Consider the following 25,264-nt stretch of genomic DNA (forward strand, 5'->3'; position numbering starts at 1 on the left):
AACACAGAGCAAAAATGTGTTCGCTGCCTTGACGTTGAAGGGCAGGCTTTCACTGTCAGGAATGATTAGGAGTTTCAGACTTGTCTAGACTTGGGTTGTCTTCACCAGGGTAATTTACGGCCATGGAGTAGATAGCGAGCTTGTAGAAACAAGGAAGTTATCCAGGGCTCGCTGAAGTTGTGAGACACACACAGGGAGGCATGTGTATGTCTGTATCCGTCTTTTTTTAAAAAAAACATTAATTAAAGCTGTACAACAGGCTGTTTGGGCAAGCCTTAGCTCAGCTCGGCGCTTGCCCGTGCCAGGAACGCTGTACCAGCGCAGAAGCGTTGGTCGGTACGGCACCAGCAAAGCTGAGATTCGGCTTCAGATGCAGCGGGATGGTGAAATGCAGCCCCCCAACGAGTGAAACAACCGGCTCGGGTGAAGGCACAGCGCTGCTGGTGGAGCTGTGCCCGTGGACCCAGCTTCTGCTCGGGCTCTCTTACAGTCACCAGGGACTGCACCGCTCCCTGCCCCTCGCTGACCACAAGTGGGCACAGCCTACGTCAGTTAGGATTTTAACTGGACGTAAAATAAATGCTCTTGCACCACAATACCTGTCCGCACAACAGCTTTCACAGACTCTGAGCGACTTTAACAAGTAACAGATAAAAGCAGCGCAGCTAGTTCCTGCAGACAAAGGATGTGCTGCACAGGTTCGTCTGACATTTTCCCCTGAAAACCTCAAGTTTCCTTTCAAACAGAAAAAAGAAACCCCAAAGCCCCCCTCCCTGCCCCCGCCAGCGTTCAAAGTCAGACCTTCACTCATCATTTCCGAGGGAGCTCAGCTTGCCCCAGGATAAGGCTCTACCCGGTCCTCACTCCTGACAGCAGTTTTTAAAAACTTGGTAGAGCTGTAGAGAGATTTCCTACTAGCTCCAATTTTCTTAGCTTGTATGGCAAGGAATTTCACTGCACAATGTTAACTGGTTTAATATTTTTCAAACGTTAAACTGGAGGGGTGTTGGCCCAACAAGCGACAAATCAACCTAGTAGTGGCTGAGCTGTGAAGGCTATTTAAAATCTGTGGGTTTGCAGTTTTCCACAATGACTTGCTATATACAAATAATCTTACTAAATTACTATATATGATCTTAGTTTCAGCTAAGGTGCATGACAAAAACCTGTCCCATCAAAACCCCATGTGGCCTAGCATTTTATCTAAGATATGCTGAGCTCACTTCCCTACCTCATCGGGCTTTTAAGTTCTCCTAGATCATGCTGAAGCATCTCCGAGAACTAATTTTGCAAGGACTACTATTCTGCACACAGGCTGAACTGATTCTGGGAAATACAGAAAAGGAGACACAACCATGTAGTTAATAGTCGCTCCTCAAGCTTGATACAGAAAACTGACCATTTTACTAAAATATCTAGAAATATTTCACTTCAATTTTTTCTTTTTACATTTTTATCCCCTGTTGCCCAAGTAAGGGTGCTGCGGTGCTATTAAATCAAAAATGATATCATTATACCAGCATACATTAACTAGAAATTACACAGCGTTGAAACAGTGATAATCTTTCTTCTCTGAGCTAACAGCAAAATGCGATATCTGTCAGAACTAAAAAGATTATTTCTTTCCAGAGGTCTCAATTCCAGAAATCTTGTGGCTGCATCCCAGATTATCAATATATTTTAGTTTTAGGATAATGACAAAGTCTGAAGTTGGATGTCAGGAGCACTTTGAAGAAAGAGACTTTTAAAACGGAGCAAACAACGTGCTGATGCTTCATTGCAGGTATTCCAAGGGAACTCCAACTCCGGTGACATAGTACGCAATAACTTCATCCCTCCGATAGTGGCCCGCTACGTGCGAATTATCCCTCAAACTTGGAACCAAAGAATAGCACTGAAGCTTGAGCTGATGGGTTGTCGAATAATGCAAGGTATGGGGTAAGCAGCACTCCCCGGGCACGGTGCTTCCAAAGCCCCTGTGCTACCACAGCGCCACTGATGCTCCCTTCTCTTTTGCAGCTAATAGTTCATTTACGCATTCAATGTGGCAGAAACCGAGTCAGAGCACGGAAACCTCCCTTGGAAAGGAAGACAGGACTGTTACGGAGCCCATCCCATCGGAAGAAACTAACTTGGGTAACGCTACCTAGCGCTGCACTTTCTCTAGGATGCAATCATGTCTTCAGCCCAGCCTGAGGGAACTTTCAGCTCTCTCACAAACCAAAACTTTTATTTTCCCTTCAGACTTGATTAAAGGTGAACGATAGAGAGAAGAGGGAGGAGCATAGGTTCTTTCTGTCTTAAGGCACAGAAAGAGATGGAAAGCCTTAGTTTTCCTTGATGTGTGAAACATCAGGCTTTGGTTTCCCTGTCATATTGCTTTATTTGCCATGCTTGGTAGGTGGCTCAAAGGACTATACTGAGCACTCATCAGCATTTTTTGGAGGAGCTCTTTCTCACCCTCTTCCTATAATTTTATAACTTTTGTAATACATGAGGCAGTGGTCTCACAAAAATTACCTTCTCTCTACACAACCATGACTCCCCCCAGAGCAGGTCCCCAGCTCCAAGCAGCGTCTAGTAGCGCACGGTTGCCTAACTAAATACTTCTCCATACTGCCTGTGTTCAGGGGGGCTCGGACAACCTTCGTTTGCATACTTCTCCCTGAATTTGCAGTCTTCATCCTTCAATGTTGTGGAGCCAACTTTTTAGATCTTAAAAAGCAAACAAAATTTTTGCTTATACCGACTGTTTAGTGGACGCATAGCCAGACAGGAATTACCAGACCCACTACACTAAATGCTGCTACCCATTAGGTAGCTGATAGTTGTAGGAATGTCTCTGTAAAAAAAACCAACACCCTGGTTATAAGAAGCAATCACCGTAAGAAAAAAAGCTCCTCTAAAACTGCATTGCTCTTGCCAAGAGCAAGCTCAGTTCATCTGTGCAGCGGTATGGGTAAATTGTATCCATATTCACTGAAAATGAAATCTACTGAGATTTCATCTGCTAAATTGTAAATACCCTATGGACACGTGTACTACCTTATTCTCACAGCCTGGTAAGTGTCTGTAGGAATAGCGAATGGTGCACTTCTGACACAAGAGCCACCCCACTGCTAATTTTCAAATCCCTGCACTAAACCTTGTTGTGTTAGAATTTACCAGGGGCTAAGCAGGTTTTTCCCTAGCTCCACTCCTGGAAACCTTTGAACTATTTTGACTGAAATGTTTCAACCGGTTCAGCATGAGCCAGATACTTGGCATGTAAAATTGCAGCCTCATTTGGCAGTTTTATAAGCAACTGAAAATGGAGTGAGTAAGTAGCTTTTTAAAAGTTACCTAGAAATAAGGCAATAAGAAGGAAGTGCTCTTTCTAAGTATGCATACAGTGGTTAAGTCAAGCATCAGCCTTGAGAAAGTGTATGTAACTCTTTCATCTCAACACTGTTCCACATAGGTATGTGGCAACCAAGTATGGCTGAGGAGTGGTCTTGCAGTTTTAAAGTCCTACATTTTCACGCTCTCCTACAAGGAGCATTCCTGCAAGATTATCTGCCTTTTGCTGTATTCTCTGTAGTAAAAATTACCAGCTTCAGAGTAATTTGCCTTATAAACTTTTATCCTTTTTTTTTTTTTTCTCATGCAGGCTTAACGCTTACAGCTATAATCGTCCCCATCTTCATCGTGCTGTGTCTGTTCCTGTTCTCTGGAATTTGTATCTGTGCAGCCCTACGCAAGTAAGATACTGGCTTTTGTCATAGGAGGCATTTGTGGCCACCTAGCTAGCACGTCCAACTACGTGCCTTCTTTCAGAGCCTCTTTACCAGGGAGCTAGAAATTGATCCTGTTCGGCAGTCTTCCTTTTAGGTAGACCTCATGTCGTGTCTCTGTAAATTGTATTTCTTACTGTACGTCTCCCCTAACTGGACAAAAACGAAGGTAAAGCAGGTCAGAACTGCACACCCCAACTTACAGTCCAATATAACTCTTCAGCCTACATATACCCACAAATACTAAGGTGTAAAGCAATCGAAGACAGAATAGTTTCCACACCAAAGCCAAGTAAAAATTCAGTGAAGGGAGGATTTGAGCTATCTATCTGAATCATTCGCTTTTATTTCCCTCCTGTTGTGTTTCTGCTTCCCAGTCCTGTAAGTCAGAGCACTTCACCTGGCAGGCTGAAAGCAGAGCCCAGGTGTGAGGACTTGCACACACACACGCTGGTAAGCAGCTAAACCCAAGCCACTTCATTTCACAAGGGAAGCAGCACTGCTAACTGGGATTCTTGCTAGATGTCCATGGGTATGAACCTGCACTTCCCTGTAGAGCCTGGAAATGCTTCTGTCAGCCCACGGGTATTTGGAAGTATAAGCAATGCTCTGGTGATGTTGCTCCATCACTAGCGGTACCCAGCTCTGTCCGGGATTCCCAGTAAACCTATAAACTAGCCAAAGAATTCAGAAGAGCAGACACAAAACATTACCTAGAGTGACACATATAGACATGGACAAATCAAATCGATGAGTGCCAGACACAAGAAATTTGAACACCAGCACTCACAACTTGCATATGGATGGGGAAAAACGAAACGGCAAAACGCTGGTTTGCGTACCTTACGTGCCAGTAGACACCAGCCTCTAAGACCTCAAAAGTGAAGCGTCGTCCTTAGCTGCTAAAGACAAAGGCTCTTTCTGCTGGAGCTAAGGCATGAAGCTGAAATGCTGTGCGCAGATGTTTATAAATGCTTTCTTCTCCCCGCAGGCGAGAAGCCAAAGGACTTTCTTACGGATTATCCAGTGCTCAGAAATCAGGTTAGTGGAGAATCGTGCACCTTCTCCTGTCCTGTCCATTGAGCCGACAGGAAGGGGTTTATGCAACTAAGCATGAAATGTTTATGAAATAGCATCCACATTTCCTCGTTCAAATTCACCTCTTCATACAAGGGAAACGGCAAATGATAGTCCCACCGGTGTCATCCTAGCACAGTGCCCAAAGAAACAATATAATTTGGTTTCTATGATGGAAAGGCAATTAGCAAAAGATCTGTTATACAGAGTGCATAAATTAGCATGTAAGAGTGCTCCCAGGTGCCCTCCCTTTCCTTCCCTCCTCCAAAATACCTGTTTTGCAGAAAACGGCTGCTTTCCTTTTCTCTTCCCCACAGCAGAGGGGATTGCCTTTCTCTAAGAGAGCAAGGGCTAATAATTTTTTATGGCTTTAATATTTCCATCTCACTGCCCTCCCTGGTTGGGGCTGTATTTGTAAAGCCTAACACTACTGAATTGTACTTTGTGTGTAAAATCTGAATATAGGGGGTTGGCTTGAGGACTCTGCTTTAGGAGATGCCTGCAAAACTCCGGTGAAGTATATTCTTTGTCTTGTTCAAGAATGCTTTCTAGAGTGTGGTCTCCTGTCAGCTTGGAAGTTGGGGTTTAGCTGTTTTTCCTGGCCAACCAACTCTATAGAGGAATATCCTTCTGAATCGCAGCTTTCCATAAAAAAAGAAACCACTAAGCAATTCACATGTCTCTTGACAAGTGCCTTGCAATAGCTCAGCTCCGAAATTTCATCCCTCAACAGATGCTGACGTCAGTGAAAGGAATGCTGTTACCCACTGCAGCTTGCCCTCATTAGAAAATTAATTTGTACTTAACATCATATTTGCTAATATGATTTTTCAAGGTCACATCATAATCCTTTCTCACTTGCTAATGAGGACAAATCCCAAGAAATTGGAGATAGCCTCTTACCCAGTCAGTTCATTTGTTGCGTGCGTGCTTCATAAATCAAGCTCCTAAGCCCTCATGACCCAGGCTTGGGACTTGGAAAGCTGGGAGCTGAACCCAACTCTCCGCAGACCTCCTGTCGCAGGCTCCAGGCAAGTGCCTGACACTGTGGATTTTTTTCTTTTCTGTCTGACAAGGATGTTGTGAGAACAAATTAATTGACGAGTGCAGGTGCTCAGATATCAAGGAAATGGAAGCCGTACTAGTCTACTGAAAAAAAAGAAATTTTAAGCATTATTTTTGCCACATACGCAATGGCAAAACATGTAACTGATTTAAAGCTGGTATTTTTCTGATACACTTTAAGGCATCACTGCAGACACCTACAGTGTTTGAGCCCTTCTTGCCAAGAAAGTCCTCTATAAAGTTTTGTTTTCACTTGGAAATCCCAGTTGATGATTCACTTTTTCCCTTTCACCCTCCAAATTTAGGGGGCTTTTTTTACAAACAGCCCATTTTAGTCTTGCTTTTTAACAAGAAAAGCTTGTTAACAAGCTGCTGTTAATATATTGACAGCAATGAGTACACCAAAACTTAAACTTTCTGGTAAGTCTTCTGATTGTGAGCATTTAACTTGCTGCTAAGCCTTCTATTTTTATATCTTTTTCATAGGTTGTTGGAAACAAATCAAGCAGCCCTTCACCAGACATCAGTCAACTGAATTTACCATCAGCTATAATAATGAGAAGGAGACACCTCAAAAACTAGATCTGGTCACCAGTGACATGGCAGGTAACATGCAATGGATTCATTTTGCTCTGCACGCAGAGCAGGTAACAGAGAGGGATGGGCTGGCAATGTTACAAGCTCCAGCTCTCATGCAAGCTATGTTGGAAATTTTTTCTTGGAGTTGTTGGGAAGGATTTCCTGACTCTGAAATAGTCACAAGCTGAAGGTAACTGTGGAAGGCACTCAGGCATGGATGCACTGCAAGAACGTGCCTAGGATAGGACAGTTTGCCTCGGCTGACTAATTTTCGTGTTTCGATTTAAACGCAAATGTCTCTGGAAATGGAACAAAACATAAAGCCCCCTGCTGCTGAGCAAATAGAAAAACTGCTTAGTTGGTTTGTGGTGGGATTTCACACCCAGCTGGAAGTTGTGCCAAGATCCCTGTGCAGCTTTCCTGGTGCCCGAACTATTTTGGAGATGAGATAGTGGAAGCAGGTAGATGAGATGGAAGGAAAAAACCAGCCACAGTGCTTCTCTCCTGTGCTACCTTGGCTCCAGGTCACTGTTTGGATACAGCAAATCCCCGCATCAGTGCTATTTGGATCCCACAGGGATGGTTTTTTTAATTCATCCTCTTAGCACATCTTATCCCTGCCTAGTTTAGTCTGTCTGGAGAGGCTAGTCAGACCAGCCATTTCATGGGATCAGTGATCAGCAATCTTCCAGAAAGATTAATTTGCTGTTTCCAGCCTCCAGACCTTAGAAATTCCTTAGAATTTCTCCAATGCATTTGGCAAACACATTTAAAAACCAAATGGATGGTTACTGTAATTCCATATGGTGCTACCCTGGATATCTTTCAAAGATGGTTTCAATCCTTTTCAGAAACATTCAATATAAATATGCAGAGACCTATAAAGCAGTTTTATTTCACGAAGGAAAGGGAGTGAATAAAGGTTGCTCACAAATCACAGTTATCTGCCCCCCCCCCCCCCCCCCGGCCATGCCTGGGGAGCCTCTGCTCTCTCTGTCCTCCACTCCTGCTGTGTTTGTGGGAAGTCTTAACTCTCAGCCTGGCCAGGCAGCTCCCCAGCCTTAGCAATTCACCTACAGTCTCCTTAAAAATAAGAAACACAAAATAAAAATCTGAACGCAGCCCAGAAATGTGCCATTTAAAAATTTAATCGCAGAGAGCGCTCAACTCGCATACAGCTTAACGTGCTCCATGAAATTCCCTCCCTTCGAATCCCCAGCTGCCTGCTGGTTCCCAAAGGCAGCCAGGAGCAAGTCGAGATGCTTCATCCTGAGCGAGGGAGATTGTTGGGGATGGCGGCAGCGACGCTGGGGAGAGCTGCACCCCTTACTTAGTGAAATATCATAACACCTTCACCCTACATGCTGAAGTTTGGGACGTAGCCAGGAACTGCCAAAAAGATTCACAGGACATATGGGATCGAATTCGACGCTCATGTCAGATGAACCACGATGCCAGAACAGAAACTGAGCTAACTTCTTCACGCCTGCATCAAAACATGATACTTTAGCAGTGTCATTTACTAGAGCTGTTCAGGCCACCGTATGCATCCGTAAGAGATTGTCACTAGCACCAAAGTGAGAAAGCTAGAACGCTGAATTTTCTCATAATAGTTTTACCGGATTTCTTTGAAAACCCTTTTAGTCCAGATCTCCTTCTTCAGCCTGGCAGCTGCCTCGACTAGAGGTGCAAACACCACGCTTCTGGAGGCCGCCTTTCCTCCATCTCGCTCCTTGCTCCTGCTCGGGCCGTTCACCCACCCCCAGCTCCGTCCCCGCTGTCCCCCTTGACTGGGACGACCGTCCGGTTCCGCCGGCAGCGCCGGTCCCGCTTCTCCTCCCACGGCTGGTCCCCCCTCGCGCGCCCGCAGCAGCGCTGAGCTGGCTTAGCGCGTTTCACACTTCCCTTGACTCTCTTGGCTGCTGTTCCGCCTAACTTCATCCTTCCTGTCACTCAGCTACTGCGAGATGCCTTTTAAATAAAGCCAGCGCTTGGTCAGGCTCGTTAAGACTCCTCCGGGCATTTTAATTGTTCCAAAAGTAGAACACTCGTTTTGGAGAACTTCGCCTTTGTGGATCTTCGTGCAATGTCCTTTGTCCAGTTTGTTGCTAATATTTTGTTGACTTCTCTCTTTTTTTAGGGCTTTTGAGTGTACTCCAGAAACGATGTTAATTTATTTGGGTGGGTGGGTTGGGAAAGGGAGGGAGGCAGTAGGAAAAGAGGTGGCAGGTTGGAGTTCCTCCGTGGAAGAGCAACCTTCTGCAACGCTTGCTCACTGAAGGAGCTTACAGGACCAGCGTTGGGGAAAGGTTGTCTCACATCCCTGATAGCCACACGTTTGAAACAATAACAGAGCCATTTTTCAACATAAAATACCTACCTATGCATAAGTATTGAGCAGTTCGTCCTTCCTTTTAGATTATCAGCAGCCTCTCATGATCGGGACTGGGACGGTAACACGGAAAGGATCTACTTTTCGACCCATGGACACCAAAGACGAGGGAAGAAGGGGGAGTTCAGAGTTCGAAAACCACTACCACTGTCCGCACAGAGCTAACCGGCACGAATACGCTCTGCCCCTGACCAGCCAAGAGCCCGAATATGCCACCCCCATCATAGAGCGGCACGTAACAAGAGAAAACAACTTCCCCTCTGAAAACGGCTACAACGTACCTGTTGTCTCATCTCAGAAACACTCCCTTTCTGCCGGCAGCTTCCCTAGTTCATGTAAGACCGATAACAGGAACGGAGACTATCAGACACCCCAGAGTGTCATAAACTACGACAAACCCAAAGTTAACGGTGTTCTGACCTCCGTGAGCTACAGCACGGACTACCAGAAACCTCAGCCCAGCGCCCTCGGGAGCGAGGGTTACTCAACGCCCAGAGACTGCCTAAAACCAATAAGCCAGACAGCAATGACAGCTCTCTTGTGATCTGCCGAGCAGGAGAGACGCGGTGCGCGGGAACGTCGCTGCACAGCTTTCTGAAGCGAAAACAGAGTTTGGAGGGACTCTGCTGCGGGAGGCAGAAGGCAAACAAGCCCTGTGTACATAATATTGCAGTCTTGCTGGGTTCTGACATCTGAAGAAAGCATATGCTGTTTATCGCTGTTTATAGCAAGAGAGATGTTATCAGTGAAGACTGTACATCTTATTTTCTGTAACTGATCTCAGTGCTCCATTTGCAACGTGTGCAATTTGTACATAGCTTTTATTTAAGGAGAATTTCTTAAGTTTCCTTTTCACCTGGGGGATTGAAAGGATTGCAGAAAAGCCTATTTAAGAAAAACGGGCCTCCTTCTCCGTCTTTATTTTACCTGCTGTTGTACTGGCAGCTGTAAATGGTGTATCTTACGGTTGTGGTCGTTAATCTCCTTTCCTATGATAACTGAAGATAGGGCATCACTGTAGTTCTTACTGGGAGGGTAGAAGAAGTAAAACTACTTGAAGCATAATGTGCACAAGAGAAGGCAGCTGAGCATTTAAATACTGTGCTCAAATCCACCTTCCCGGCTGCTTTTTTAGCAGCAATTCTTACATGCTTGAGTTTGACCTAGCATATGAGCTGAGCCTGTCTAACTTGCTATTCACATTAGAAACAGGTAGAAAGGCTGAAACCAGTTTTGGGTTCAAGCCACAGCGATCACTCTGCAATAGAAAAAACAACAAACCACAAACCCAACACCTGTCACGCTGGGTTTTTTTCCAGGAAATGTGTGTGGAACCAAAATGTGAATTTACAGCTGAGAATTAAATCCCATTCAAGCCCTAGCTGATGCTTTTCTGCTAACCTATAAGGAAATTTGTTCCTTGGCACAAAGCAGCAAACTTCCCGAATTCTTCACTGCTCCACTAGGTATTTTTCTGTCTTGCAAGTTTAGCGTAACATTTCTATTTGAAATATTTTGACTGAGTAAAACACAGTGTGTGTATGGCTTACTGTTGCAGTTAAATTTGCAAGACAGCAGATCAGCACAGTTGTTTTCAAATAGTTTTTCTTTTGCAGCTAACGTTACCCTTAATTCTGTTTTTGGACAAACTTGAAAAAGCGTGGGGAAAGGTGCAATGTATCGCACAGTAGCTGGCTCCTCTTTCAGCAGAGGCGTTGTTGAAGCAAAACAGCTTCTGGTAGCGACTGGGACCGTCCGCTGCTGTTCTACCTGCGGTGCTTCGAGCGCCACTTTGAATTCGAAAGCTTGTCCTAAATCGTCAAGAAGCAATATACTTCTGGGAAGGAAGAATGGTGCTATATTTAAAGCACAAGGTTGAGAAACGAGACTAGTAAAACCTGAGCTCTGGGAAAGTCGCTATCTGAAGGCCCTCCGTTTCCTTGCGTGTAAACTGGCAAAAATTTGCAAAGGATGCAGCAAAGATCTGTGGTCTGTTTGCAAAGTGCTTTCAGATCCTTGGGTGGAAAGCGCTGTCAGAGTACAGACTAGTTGCAGTGATATTACTCAAAACCACTGCTAACTCCAGCCATATCCGACCTCAAGGCAAGCTCTTGGTGGGTTCTTTGCAAACGCTTGTTTTGGGGGCTCAGTGGTACCGTTCCCTCACGCTGCCACACCGTGCATTTGATTCCTGTGCAAAGAAGAAAGAGTCAAGGTAACCTCGTAGCCTTCCTGTGTTTGCTGTCAATACAGTTTCTGTGAAATGTCTAAAACACCTCAGGTCCTGAAGTGAAACAGCAGCAGCCTGTTTGTTAGACCGAGCTGGGCGGTGTTGTTTACCTTCTGTTGTTTACATGTCTGTGTAAATAAAGAACACTGGTATTTGTAAATCAGTCAGACAGGCCTGCTACTTAACTCCGTGACTCGATCACTGCTGCACACCCACTCTCGTCACATATCCCGCAGGGTGAGAAAGCAGCGTTCCTTATGCCCTGCAAAAGCGCCAGTTGCGCTGCTGCAATTCACAGCCCCAGTGTGACGGGCTAAAAAAAGATTCTCTCAGTGCCCCATTTAGCCTGGCTTTTCTGTCCATGAGCTCTAGAGAAGAAGCACCCACGAACACGCCGCTGGATGCGTATAATTGAGGAAGGGATGAGGATGCCCTGCTGATGAGCCTGAAACCAATACTCCACCCACACAGCTAATTAGCCCGACTTGTCACTTTACAAACAAGCAGTAGGGCTATTCCCCGCCTAACGAGGCACCTAGGTAATGCGGCAGCACAACGGGACCAGGCAGCAGATGACACTGCTTCTATTCTAATAATCTTTTTGCATGCCACTACCATGTGCTTTGCGCATCTGCAGCATGCTGCAAGTGTCAAAGGGTTCTTGGGAGCACATGCCCATTTCTGCCGCCGTTCAAACCCATCTTAACACAGCTGGTTTCGCCTAATGAAAAGTTGGGTCTCAGTTTGCACCTTGCCTCCATCCTGTGCCCCCCCTCCCCAAGGAGACCCTGCAAAACTGCAGAAAGATGGCTTAAAATAAATCCCCGAACATCTCCACCCTCCCTGTGTCAGAGTGGCCCCGTGCTGGTGGGGACAGAGGCAGCGCAGCAGCTCTGCAGTCGCTCATGGCTCCTGGTCACTGCTATGGTGCTTCACAGTTCACGTCTGAGTGACTGCTGAGGGCGGTTGACATCAAAAGCCTTGAGTTTCTCCACCTTGGCCCGGGAAATAGGAAGTTTCTAGTGACCCCAGCAGCAGATATGCAAGGGAACTTCCTACCTGTGTAGTCTCTCTATCCTGATGGTGGTGGAGATACTAAATCCTGGTATAGGAAGGAAAGAGGACTGCCTGAATCTTCCCAGTGGTAGTGGCTCATCCTCATGCTCGTCCTCTGAATGGCTTCTCACATGCTGGTACATCAAACTCCAGCTTGTTCTCACCATCAAAACCAGTCACAGGTATAAGACAGGCAGCCTTATCAAACATCACACATTTGAAAATCTTGCTTCCACAGTGAACGTTCGAGTATGCACCATTTTGAGACATTTGCACACTTGGAAGGGCTGCATTAGTGCTGGGTCTCTCTCCAACGTCTCTAGAGATTGTGTGAGAGCAGAGTCTGACCCTCTGGTCGATGGAGACTTTCAATAGCGTTTCCGTACCAAACTTCTTTCCTGAGCAGGCACTCCCAGTAGGCTGGAACAGTAAAACCAAGCCAGAGTTCACAAGAAGGTTAAATATTAACTGATCATAGCACTAAGAGCCTGCCTCTCCCAGCTGCAGCTGACAGCAAGGCTCTGACTTTGCCAGGAACAGGGTCACGGACTGTTACTGCGCATGTGTCTTGTCTGACCAAGGGAATTGAAGAAGGCGGCTCTCGAGGTAAGGATGTGTAAAAGACGATGTACGCTACCTACAGCTGAAAACCAAAAATGACGGCTTAGCTTGCATTTCCAGCTGGTGCCTTATATTTAAAAAACAAACAAACAAAAACCTCACAAAAAAAAAAAACTACAACAGAAGTTCCCAAAATACCACAGCAAAAATATAAATGTTCTTTGCTCTCACCTCCTTAGACTAGGAAATAGATTGCAAATTCTTGTTTCTTCTGCCGAGTAGCTTTCCAACGCTCAATACAAATGCTTTTTTTCTTTTCTTATCAAGTGTAATTCTAAGGAGTATTTCCCTATTTCTTTCAGTTGCTGGATTTTTAACATCAGATATTAAACCCTACCTTAGTACCTACCAGAATCTTTACATCCAACAGACAATCGATTAAAATTAGTCCTTGACTTGCAGACTGGAACTAGGATTTCCCCAGCTCGACGGGTGTCCTACTCACTCACTTAGAGCATCTCCTGCTCTCTTCTACTGCTTTTCTCCGGATCAAGCATTTGGCCTCACCGCCCTCTGCAGACGCCATCCGTGGGATGGGCTCAACCACCTTAGTAGCCCACTGGCTACTGCAGTCTCTGCACAACTGGGGGAAGGCAGGAAAAGCACTGAGGCCAACCTGCATACCCTGCGTCTGATGAGTATTGGAACCACTGAGCTGACATGGCAGCAGCCACGCCGGTGTCTCTAGCACCTATGTGTTTTTAAATCAGGGATCCCCACTTCATTATTTAAACAAACCCCACGAGGTTGGATTCCAACCAATAGAAGCAGGTTGTGAATCCCACAGCTTGTCTACATTACTGATGTGGCTAAAACCCGGGAAGACTGAGTTTTTAATACAGACTTTCTTTGGATTTTTCCCACTGACTGCCATTTGGCAGTTCTCCACTCTGTGGGCAGATTTTAGTGGAGCCCCATCTGAGGCACAAATTATTCCCTACACAGGATGGGAATGTCAGGCTGTAGGCCCCGTTACAGGAACAGACGTAACCGTGCTTACCTTTTTGGTGGATCGTTGTCATTAGAACACTTACGATTTGTTTTTCCATGGTGCTGGAGACTCCTATCCCACACAGACATACGGCAAAGATTGCTGCACGCTCCCCAGTGCCGCTCCATCATTGCCAGACTCCCTGCACGCATTACCAGAAGGACTCATTTCCATTGCACTGGAGGAAAGTGGTCCTGTGGCCACGCAGAAGATTGCAGAAGGCACCAGAAGCCTTTTGGGGCAACAGAGAGCAAACCAGGTGACCAGTATCAGTAACTGGCAGAGCCCATGCCTCTGAGCTACACCCACTGTTGGATGGGAGAAGCGTTTAAGGGAAACCCCCAAGTCAGCTCTGTTGTGACATCCCCAGTAAGCCCCAATTTTGTATCCGTATAATACAGGTGGCAATCATCTGACATGAGGACTCACTCGCTATTTCTGAGGGATCTAAAAACCCCAGCAAGGAATCACTATTGCCATAACAAATTACACTGTTTACACCAAGTTACACTAACATCTTTTGACCTTAAAACAGTAGCATTGCATTTCAGCAACACCTTAAAAAAATATGCATGTAAGTTCACCACTGAGGGAGCCAATAAAAACTAAATGAAGTGCAATTACTTGTCCGTGTCCTGGCTTTTGCCAAAGGGAAGGCAAGCTGGTAAATTTTTTCCAGGGCGTTTGAATTCAGTTCAGGAGGGCAAGTAACAAGAAGCAAAAAAAATGAACAGTTTTGTGACATCTCAAAAAGGAGTCAGTGGTCTCTCAGCAGTCCTGCGGGGTCAGGCACCCACTGAAAAGAAACCTCATAGAAATCCATCAGTATTCTTCTGTTCACGCTCTCTCCAAACCCAGGTTAGGTTTGCTCAGTGAATGGGTGTCTTAAGGGCTCCCCTAGCCGGTAATCAGTCTGCACCCAAGGAATGACAAAGTTATGTTGTTGCATTCCTTTTTTCCTTATTACTTTCCTTAATAAAAATTCTATACTGCCTTTTCTTTCCAGTGTCAGCTATAACGTAAGCTTGTACTGATCTCCAACCTCTGCTGTGGTAGTGCAGCAGGGGTAAATGAATGCAGAATTTATCATTTCATTTCAAACTCATCAGTGGTGTTGATACCTATACTGAAAATTACCCTGCCATAGCTGTGTGGGGTTAACAAGACTAACAATGTTATGAAGAAGTAGCGGCAATGCCTAGGAATTACTGAAGACAGAATAAGTTTCAAGGAACATGCTTATTTAAAGGGAAGGTGCCATTTCTGCACAATCACTTTCAAACTTAAAATAGAAACCTCTCCTGAGGCCTTCTTTTTTTTGAAGCCCCCGGTACAGTCCTACCATCCATAAAGGACATGCAAGGAGGAGTCAGATAAAGTATTTCTAAACCAGATAAAGTACTTCTAAACTAGATAAAGACAAGAGGGAAAACATCCTTAGCTGGGGAAAACTCATGTTATCCATGATAAGGAGGACGCCTAGCATCTGACTTTCTGTGCATCTGACTTTCTGTATCTCATTGTATAGTCTACACATGAGAATTTGGAGACTTTTTCATTCAAACTTTGCCGTATTTGTTTAGGCTTGGCCCCATGTCCGTAAGCCCTGAAAAACATTTGCCATCTACAGTATGCAGAGGTTATTCAGTAACCTCTTGTCCTGGGCTGAGTTAATTCGTTATTTATTCAGACACTTGCAACACAGCTACTGAGCTGCCACGTGACATCCAAAAGATTATCATCCCGTTTATTTTTATATGGTCACAGCTATTAAAAACAGAAATCCAGGAAGGAGACAACTTCATTAAGTTAAAGCACAACATCATTTTTCTGCATAGCAAAAAATATAAGCCAACATATATGACATATATGACTAACTAAGACTTTTGTGTTCTGATTAACCACCCTGAACTGACCTCAGGAATCCATACTTTTGACTAGACACAAATTTTTTAACAGACCTTACTGAAAAAGCTCCCTTTGATGACCTGCATTATCTGCTCGCCTGAAGAGGAACAGTATCCCTGAATACTCAGCATTTCCTCTTATGAGTCTGAGCTACTAAAAGGAGCAAGAAAACTTACAACATAACAAATTGTTCAAAACCTGTGACGTTCTCCCAGCCAGATCAGATGACAACAGACAATAATAGACTTTAAAAATACATGTATGTTGCCTACTAGAAGGTAGGCAAAAAAGTAATCCTAAAATTCTAGGCTTAAAAGAAACACCAAGAACAATTTAATACAAACGATACAGGCACATACAGCAATAGCTGAAGCCTGACCCGCGCGTGACAGGGATCTTATCAGAAGCCCTCCTCCACGACAAGTGGCAGATAGTAGAGAAGGTGGCAATGTTTGCCATAAAAAAAGGAGAGAAAAGACCACAGAAAGACAGTAAGTTACATTATCCATCACCCAGCCTCTGGTCTGAACTATTTAACACCTTGAGCATGTATTAGAAACTTCAGCCTTTACAAACGTATTTTACGCATCTTTATTTCTGTGACCCAGGCAACCATTTCACAGATGGGCAAACTGAGACACACAGATATGCTGCCACTTGTCCAGAGCTGTAGCAACAAATCAAGCCCACCCCAAAATGTAAAGGCCTTTGAAAATACCAATCGCAAACTGGCAAAAAGTCCTCTGTCATGCAGGGACAGAAGACAGGGGTGATAAGGACTAAGATGAACTAGCAGACCTCACTTGAAGAGGCAGCTTTTCTTCACATCTATGGCTAAGCTTTTTATCCTTAAGTGACACCATCTGTTCTGACAGACAGTTTTATAAAATTTGAATAAGGTGACCTGGATAAAGCATGCCTGTTATATGGAAATGCCAGAGTCATACGTGCACACGGAAAGATTGTGGACAGCTCATGCAAATTCTCTTCCACAGATAGCCAAGCGCTTTCAGCATCTCGTCATAAAAGGCAGCACAAGGTTTTTTCGACACGCCACAACACAAAGCGAGCCACGCTTCTGGTAAAAACGCTGCAGTAACTTTCCTACTATCTTACAAATACCTGGCAGATGAGATTCATAAAAGACACCCCTTTACGGTAAGTATTTCATTCATATAGGTTACTTTTTGACAGATGGGACCACAGTCCGTCCCCCCATTAATAGTACAATCATGTCACTGTACAAGGACCAGCATCAAGGACATAAATAGTTTATGCCACAGAACATTTCCCTGCCAAGTTCACTGATCACCTGGTTAACGACAACAAACAGGGTTTGGAGACTGCACTATCATTTGGTGGTCACTGGAAACCAACAGCAGTAGAGAAAAGGTGATGATGGGTCAATGTGAACTGACCTTCCTCTTTTCTCTAACCAAGATGCTTCTGTCTGAAACTGGACTAGAGCAAAACGTAATCATCATCATCTTTTTTTTCCACTTCTCCTTGCCACAGTTTGACATGACCATGGGCAACCTCTGTTCCAGCAAAGAACCCAGGAATGCGACAAGGCTGGTTGTTTATCATCATTGAAGGGCACTGGCAAAGTGGAGGCAGGAGCATTTACAAACATATCCAATGTCTCATTTCATGTTTTATTCATACATTTGGTCCCTTCTTTTGGAAAGGCTTAACCCACCCACAAAGATAAAAAATTTCACTGCTTGGGTGTGAGCTTGTAAGAGAGCACAGCACTCATTTTTAATGTAATTGATGGGGATATCTAAGTATTTTTTAACAAGCCATGAATCCAGAACTATACGAAATTATAACTGGCTGTGTTTATGTGTGCTTGTACATATGCTACACTGATAGAGAGGACAATTTTTATCGTAAGATGTGTCACCTGCAAAGTACTTGCTACAGGATGTGAACTAGACTGGATGTTTGTTATGTTAAGAGTACATGTTACTAGAAATAGTTCTCACGAATAAAGTCTTTCTATTTGTTTTTAATTAAATAAAAAAACCCCCAAGAACCAACCTACAAAACAATAGGTTCTGTTTCTCCAAGTCGCGTTAATGCTGAAGATTTGAAGGAAGCTGCTGCCCCCTTTTGGCACTAAATACAAATGCAAATACTTAGCACTAAAAACCAGGATTTTGATTGCAAATTGCAATTACTAAATAATAGACCAGTTTTGGTGTTGAAAACAGCATAAAACTGAGATAGCCCAAAGTACACTTGTCTATTTATCCAGATCACTCAAGACAACCACATTAACTTACTAAGATGTAGAAGTGCCACGTCTTTCATTTTAAAATAAAACCAGTTTCAAAGTTAGTAATATGTGACCTGGATTTAAAATGACCACTCTAGGAGCACAACAGATCTGAAAAATTTCTTCTAGCTCCCTGAATTGTCTTATGTCACCCCATGTCTGTCATAAATTAGCAGAAGACCTGAACTGTCACACTGGATAAATAGGAAACTGTGGAGTAACACTCACTTGACAGCTATTCAAAAATCCCCATTTATCATATACAAAAAGTCCATTCCAAGCCCAAAGCTGCCAACGCTCAGCAGCTGAGGTGTGTACCCATTGCAGGGTTTAAGTCGTAGCGCCCATTGAGAATCCCTTCCCACCGAAACATAAACAACCATATAAATTATAAATTAAACCAAGAGGAATTGGTGCTTTTGTGGATATAACCCAGAGGCTCTGATCCTGTAAGAGATCAGCGTGGGCAACCCGCAGCAGCCCTCTTTCCCTACCTTTAGCCGAGGAAGGGTCAACAGCAGCAAACTCACTACAGGTTGTTCCAAGAGGGACACGCCATTTCTTGTCGGAAGGAAAAGTGTTCAGGGCAAGGATGTTTCCAGCAGCGTAAGCCCAGTGGACCAAATACAAACCCACTCCAGTTCAGCAGCGTGATTAATGCTTCCATTCCCTTAAAGAAATTCAAAACAAACGTAAACACTTGGGACAACAGCAAATGAAATATCATTAGAAAAAATATTTCCATGCCAATCTGGTTTATTCCATTTTACAGAAGTAATATTTGTGCAAATATTTAGACAGTTAATAGGAAAATTAAGATTTAATCAACACAACTTATAGAGGTTTGCAGATACGCTTGTTAACGATTTCAAGACTTTCAATTTAACAGGAAAGTTACCAGATGTCTCCCAAATTACAAAGAAAAAACACAGCACAACTTTAACCCATTTTCCTGGGTTCTTTTTTAGGGATCAATGCGCTTCTAACATACCTCTCCCGGGGGACTGGAACTGCATCTTCCTGCAGAACCTTCAAAACACTGGCAGCTCCGATGCTTCCCCACGGTACGGCTGGGAGAAACAAGCGTTGGCACAGTAAGCAGAAGGCTGACAAAGAGACACCAAATAATTTTGACAGCTAATTGAATTAAACAATGTGAAGCCTGTGAAAAATTTACCCGAGCGACTCCAATTTTCCCCTAAAAGGGAAAACCCTTGAAAAAATACCGCTTGGCCTTATTCAGCCACTTGGCTTAGAAGCTCCGTTGGTGTCCCGTGCAGAACAAGGTGTGGGTGGCAGGAGCAGACACCAAAGTACTCCTGTGGCAGGGGTACACCAGGCAAAAACACAGGTCAGGCAAGGCTACTCAGGAGCATAAGGAGCAACAACTGCCTTGTTGAGAAAAGAAAAACCAAACAGGTCGAGTATTTCCCTTTCAAAGTCAGCATGTTTGCCTCTTCTCAGCTCCTGGTTCTGTGAGACTCCTAAAGAACTGGAAATTACCTTGTACTGGAAAAGATACACTCTGGACAAAAGGCAAGCTTGAAATATTTCACATAATTTTCTTTTCAGGTCATTGAGCTGAGGTTTTAACCAGCAAAAATGGACTCCTTACACACATCCTGAGTCAGGGTGTGCTTCTCTTCTTTTCTGTCATGTGTGGATCTCTGGAAAAAAAAATGCAGAGGACTATTCAGTGACCGCGGTCACTGGGAGCAGCCTCTGACGTCCTTCAGTCGGGCACTGGGCCACAAAGAAATTTTGAATTATCTTCCTTGACCCCAGCTGACAAAATTATTTTTTTCTGCTCTTTCCATCTGTTTTCATCTTCATTCATAGCTGCCTCTAATCCTCTGCTTGTTTTAAGATAGCTCAAATAAATATAAGTTTTCCCTCCTTTCCCTCTTCCTTCCATCTGCTGAAGCCACCCATATCTAAACCCTTCTAAAAATTTTACAGGGCTAAAAAATAAGTACTTGCAGTTCTAGCTCTCACCAATTATGCATTATACATCTTTTCATCCAACATGACTCAGCCTTGTCTACTGAGACAGTTCCTACCCTCACAGTCCTCTACTCACACATCCTCAATAAATCCTAAATTACCATAATTATACTACTACCACAGTTACTGTACCATTACCTTTCATTTGAGCTCTCTGTTCATCCAGATGAAGTTGATGCTTCAGGGCAAGATGACCACTGAAGTACAGATGAGAGGTTTTTTTTTTAAAAAAATATTATTTCAAACACAAAAAAGAAAATCTGAACAAAAAGACTTTAATATCAAGACTAAAAATCATAACATGAAGATAAGTGTTTTGTAAATTCAGTGGAAAACTCAGAATATACTTATTCTTCCTAATGCATGGAAAACAAAAAAAAACAAGATAGAAAAAAGAAAAAAAGGTAGTTTCCACAATTTTACCCAAATGACTTATTCCTTTGACAGGTCTGGGTCTTTACAGCTCTTCTTAGTCAAAGACTTCAGAATATTTATGGTATTATTATACAGCCAGGCACTGCAAATATTTCCTTTTTTTCTTTTATTGAAAAACATTCAGCAGAAAAAGCATCTCAATGAAATTTGAGACATGTCCTATAACTCTATATTTTTAAAAATGTAATTTGCTCTTAACCATTGCTGGCCAAGACTGGATTAGTGTCAAACTTCATGTTAGGTAGTTTTGGTTTTCCTCATATTAGCTCTTTGGCCAGGTGTGGACTACACGCTAACAGAAAAAGATCACACACAGGGTTAGGTGTCTGTATTTTATATATAAAACAGAAGAAAATTAAGTATCAGTCTGAATTAGGTGCAGAAATCACTGCAATGCAGAAGAGTATATTTATTTACAGGCTAATAAAAATATATTATATTCAGCTTAACTAGATGTATACATTTGTTGCAAAACATTCTATCTGCTACAGAAGTGAGAGTAATCCATGATGTAATAATGTTTGGACAGATACAATAAATACCTGAATTTTTTTTGATACAATTGTAGATTAACATATGTTGAGACAGATACAAACCATCTTCACTGCCAAGAATACAGTTCTACAAAGGAAATACTACATACAGCCTTTGATCAGAGTTAAATTTATTGCCATAAAGCACTTTCCTTAACTTACATGCTTTTAATTAACATTGGTCCCAGACACCAACAAACACTGTCCACCTTTAGCTTAAAATACAATTGTCTCACTGAAGATCTTTTTTAATAGGCAAGGAATTATCTACTCCAAAAAATCGCAAAATTCTCTTTAGAATATTATTTTATTTTTTTTAAGTAAAAATATATATACACACACAAGTAAACCATTTTACACTTTAAAAAATAAAAATGAAGTCGGAATACTGACTTTCCTTGGAAATTGTTCCAAGTCTAATTCATTCAGCCTCTGGGGATCAGCAGGGCTGAGTCTTCCAGTTACTGACAAAGGGGAGAGTACAGATTTGTCTACTGAATCTGGAAATGTCAACTTGCAAAACTTTTCTCAGTTTAAATATTAATCTCTAAGCATCTCAGTATGACTACAATAAACCAGTACGTTAAATCAGCTGGTAGGAAGTATGGAGTACATGGAGACAGACTGTAGTGTCTGAGCAAAATCCTCCTATTCAGGGCTTTCTAAACAAAGATTATAAAAACTGCAGGGAAGGAAATCTGGTGATAATTTACTGCTACCTGATTTGTCTATGCCTAGTCATCTTCCTCAGCAATTGTTCCTTCTGTTGATCTCATATACAGATTAAAAACAGACAAGGTAAGAGCAGAGAAATAGTCCAGCAGCTTCCAGAAGATGAAGAAAGGAGCATAGCATCATGAGAAACTGGTGGACAAGGAACGTTAGGAAAACATTCTCCCACTTCAGGCTAAAACTGATCAAAAGCATTAAGTGGAAAATAAGGTGTGCCAAGACGTAAGGAAGAACAAATAGATTAAAAATGTTACCTTTCCCTCAAATAAAGGGAAACCGTAGGCAAATTTAATGCTTTTTTTAAAAGTTACTAGACTAGTTGGACAAGTCTCATTTCTTACAACTGCAGCAAGATTTCGTACAGCAGTGATTTGCAAAGACAAGCTGATTACTTTGAACTATCCTTTCTGACAGAGAGGACATTGAGTGTTCCAGGCCACAGACAGTTTCAGAGTGCACTCTGCTTGAGTAACTGTGGGAAAAACACACATCGGGATGCAAAGTTACGGCAGTGGATTCATCTGCTAACATGCAGCCCATGTGCCCTCAAGTTTCTGAAGCTTCAGAAAAAGAAACATGCCTGGGGACCTGTTTCTTCTTCACACAGCTTTATTTTTAAATACTAGTTTCTGTTTGGTGAAAACTGTACAGCTTTGACTATTTTAAAAACCTTCTACAGTATGCTGTATGACAAAGACTATTATAAAAAATGAACCAAATAATGTTATTCCACTGAGTAAGTGGAACTCATGCCCACACGCGCACACACACAAAACGATTGTGTAAATAGCGAAGTTAAGGGATTTATAAATAGCAAAATCTTTGAATAAAGTATATACATTTTTAGGCTTTCTCTATAAACATATATATATAGTGCTCCTAGGAGAGACAAGTAACTGTGTTCTACATCACAATTTAGAACATAAGAGTAGTTGATGTTACTCTAAAGGCCTTTGAGGTTTTTTCTTACGTATGTACATCCTACACAGTAACACTTGCAAAGATGTCTTTTCACATTAGTTCCTCTCTCAATGTACAAAATCTTCTCTTTTCACATTACAGTTTACCAGCCTGCAGAGCACTGAACAGGAAAGCTGGCACTGCATGCTGAAATAATAAATGCAATTACAATCTAGGGCTTGCATGTGGAGAGGGCTGCACTTCATCAAAAGATCTACAAATGGAATATGAGAAACTGGCCAAGAAACCATCCTCAGCGTTCCCATTTGCAGCCATGCCATGGGCCTTTAGATGTACACCAATCAAAAGCTATTTTAAGATACACTGCTCTTAAAAAAGGAGTAACATTTTGTTTCAACAGTAAGACAATTATAGGTTAATACGACTGCCATAACATAACACAGATAGGGCCAGACACCGTATGATTCTGAGCACCACCTGTAAAGTACTATGCACTCAACTTTCACTTCTTTAACGATTATTTTAATGTGAAATGGGTATGTTCAGTATTCATCAAAAGCACTCAGCATTTCATAAGGTCAAGCTAATGATGACCAACTCAAAACACTCCACATTAGCAGTAACCGCATCCATTCAAGAATGAACACTAAATTGATGATGCTCAGAAAAAAAATACCAAAGGGTCCACATAATTGTGAGTATTTTTTAAACTAATTTTGCTTTTAAAACCCCATAATACTGTTTAAATGCTTTTGGAGCAAGTTTCAAATGGAACAATTGGCAGTGAATTCATTAAAACAATGCCAAAAATCTCACTCATAAAATGACCATGGGCTGAAGGATCACGATTAGCAAGTACTCCACTGTCCCATTTGGGTTTTGATGGTCGTTGCTCAAAATAAAAGCTCTGGTTTTTACTATTCTGAGAAAAAAAAATATGCTTTCTTTTAAAAGTTACAGTTCAAAAATCCTAAATACAAAACTTATGGAGGCAATGGCACAATTCCCCCCCTCATCCTTGTAGAGTTAAAGCTTGTTTCACACCAAACTGAACATCAGTCATCCCTTTCAAACATCAAAGGGTCAAAATGAAGCTGGCCACATCTTATTCTACTTCCATGGGGACATCAATGAGATTAAAAGTTGAATGTATTGAGGTTATCCTTTTTAGAAATCCCATGCTTTGGTGCTTATTATTAAAAGAAAATTCATTTCACATGCCGTGTGTTAGATAACTACTGTGTGTCACGCAAAAGACAGTTTTCCACATTTAGAATTGCTCACAATGAAGCCCTGAGGTAACCGCCTTTTTTTCAGGCAACAGTAATACAGTTCCCTTTGACATTTAATCATCCTTTTACAACCTACACTAGTATATGCAACTTGGAGCAGTCAATATTGATTATCAATTGTTCCCAAAGATGGGATCTGTCCACTTGAATTTTTTGTTTGTTTGTTTTTATGATAAAGACTCAGCAGAACGGGCTAATTTGGGTGCAGTGTCTTCTAATGGAGCTTCAACTGAATTCCCCAGGTCTCCATTTTCATGTCCATCAATACTTGGCTTCTTATCAAACACTGCAAGTTAAAAAGAAAGTTTATTTAAGGAAGAGAAGCAATCTTGGGAAGGACAGATCAGTGAGCCTTATTTCAGAAACTGGGAAGTGTGCTGAATGACTACCAAAATAAGAGCTAATAGGTTTTTAGCAGAACATAGTTCCTGTTTTCCTGTCATACTGTTTCTATACCTCTCTGATCTAAACAATGTATTTGAAGAAGCCAACAACAGAAAGTGTTAAGGGGAATTAATTACTCTTAGACCAGAGTCAGGAAAAGGTAAGAATAATTTGAATTTCAACCTTTGGGAAAAGGCCATCACAAAAAAAAAATCCCACAAATTAATTCAGTGAATTCAGTAGTATCTAAGTAAACCAGGCCAGTAAGTGAGGGACCAACCAAAAGAGCTGACAGCTTACTAGTAGGTTAATTGAACTAACAGTAGATTAATTTTACAATGAATATAAAGCCAGTGTTTTCCAGAAATTGGTTTGCATATTGAGACTTCAGAATTAAACTGCACATAACATATTTTAGGTTTACCTTGTGAGGGTTTGACATCCACACTTGCATCTTTCCTATTAGAACTTGAATTTGCACCTTCTTCCAATTCATCAAGATATAAACGATAACGGTGTCCACTCTCATCCTCATATTCTACATTTTCATCATCCGAATCAACTTCTGGAGCAACATACACTACTTCAAATTCAATCTCACCTCTCTAAAACGCAACAAAAATTACAAATTTACTTACTGCTGCACAGCTACGTAACAGGATTACCAAGATGGGCTAGGTTACTAAAACAAATACATTTTACTGTTGTAAACACATTTACAGTTGTGTTGAATATTTTGGATATGCATTTGAATTAAGTTTTTACTGACTAAAGAAGTACAGCTCCATAGCTAGGATTTACCAAAGTTACCTGAATTTTTTAGTTATATGCCAGTACATTTCAAACAGTGACTTCTAATGAGTAAGTTTTCTGATAAATTAAGTGCACCTGTTAACTGTCTGAAAACGGGAAGCAAAGCAGGAAGAAGAGTCTAGACCACAAAGCATATGAGAAACGTTGTTTGACTGGAGCTGTCCAGTCATAAAAGAA

The 25,264-nt window shown here is 42.4% G+C and overlaps 2 protein-coding genes across 3 annotated transcripts in view; one reads left to right on the plus strand and one right to left on the minus strand.

Moving 5' to 3' along the window:
- The window catches only part of DCBLD1 (discoidin, CUB and LCCL domain containing 1), a 49,016-nt gene extending 37,704 nt beyond the window's left edge, over positions 1–11,312 (plus strand). The window contains exons 10-15 of the mRNA XM_049818025.1: positions 1,784–1,931; positions 2,020–2,136; positions 3,650–3,740; positions 4,765–4,814; positions 6,402–6,521; positions 8,913–11,312. Coding sequence (XP_049673982.1) covers positions 1,784–1,931; positions 2,020–2,136; positions 3,650–3,740; positions 4,765–4,814; positions 6,402–6,521; positions 8,913–9,430 — 1,044 coding nt within the window. The 3' untranslated portion in view covers positions 9,431–11,312. The remainder of the gene's footprint in view (positions 1–1,783; positions 1,932–2,019; positions 2,137–3,649; positions 3,741–4,764; positions 4,815–6,401; positions 6,522–8,912) is intronic.
- A 9,062-nt stretch (positions 11,313–20,374) lies between these two features.
- Positions 20,375–25,264, minus strand: part of GOPC (golgi associated PDZ and coiled-coil motif containing) — a 28,496-nt gene continuing 23,606 nt past the window's right edge. For both annotated transcript variants that reach the window (XM_049817999.1, XM_049817998.1), the window contains 2 exons: positions 24,699–24,879; positions 20,375–24,176 (listed from right to left, as the gene is read on the minus strand). In XM_049817999.1, coding sequence (XP_049673956.1) covers positions 24,058–24,176; positions 24,699–24,879 — 300 coding nt within the window. In that variant the 3' untranslated portion in view covers positions 20,375–24,057. The remainder of the gene's footprint in view (positions 24,177–24,698; positions 24,880–25,264) is intronic.

Source organism: Accipiter gentilis, chromosome 15, assembly GCF_929443795.1.
Source record: "Accipiter gentilis chromosome 15, bAccGen1.1, whole genome shotgun sequence".
In the NCBI taxonomy this organism is placed as follows: Eukaryota; Metazoa; Chordata; class Aves; order Accipitriformes; family Accipitridae; genus Astur; species Astur gentilis.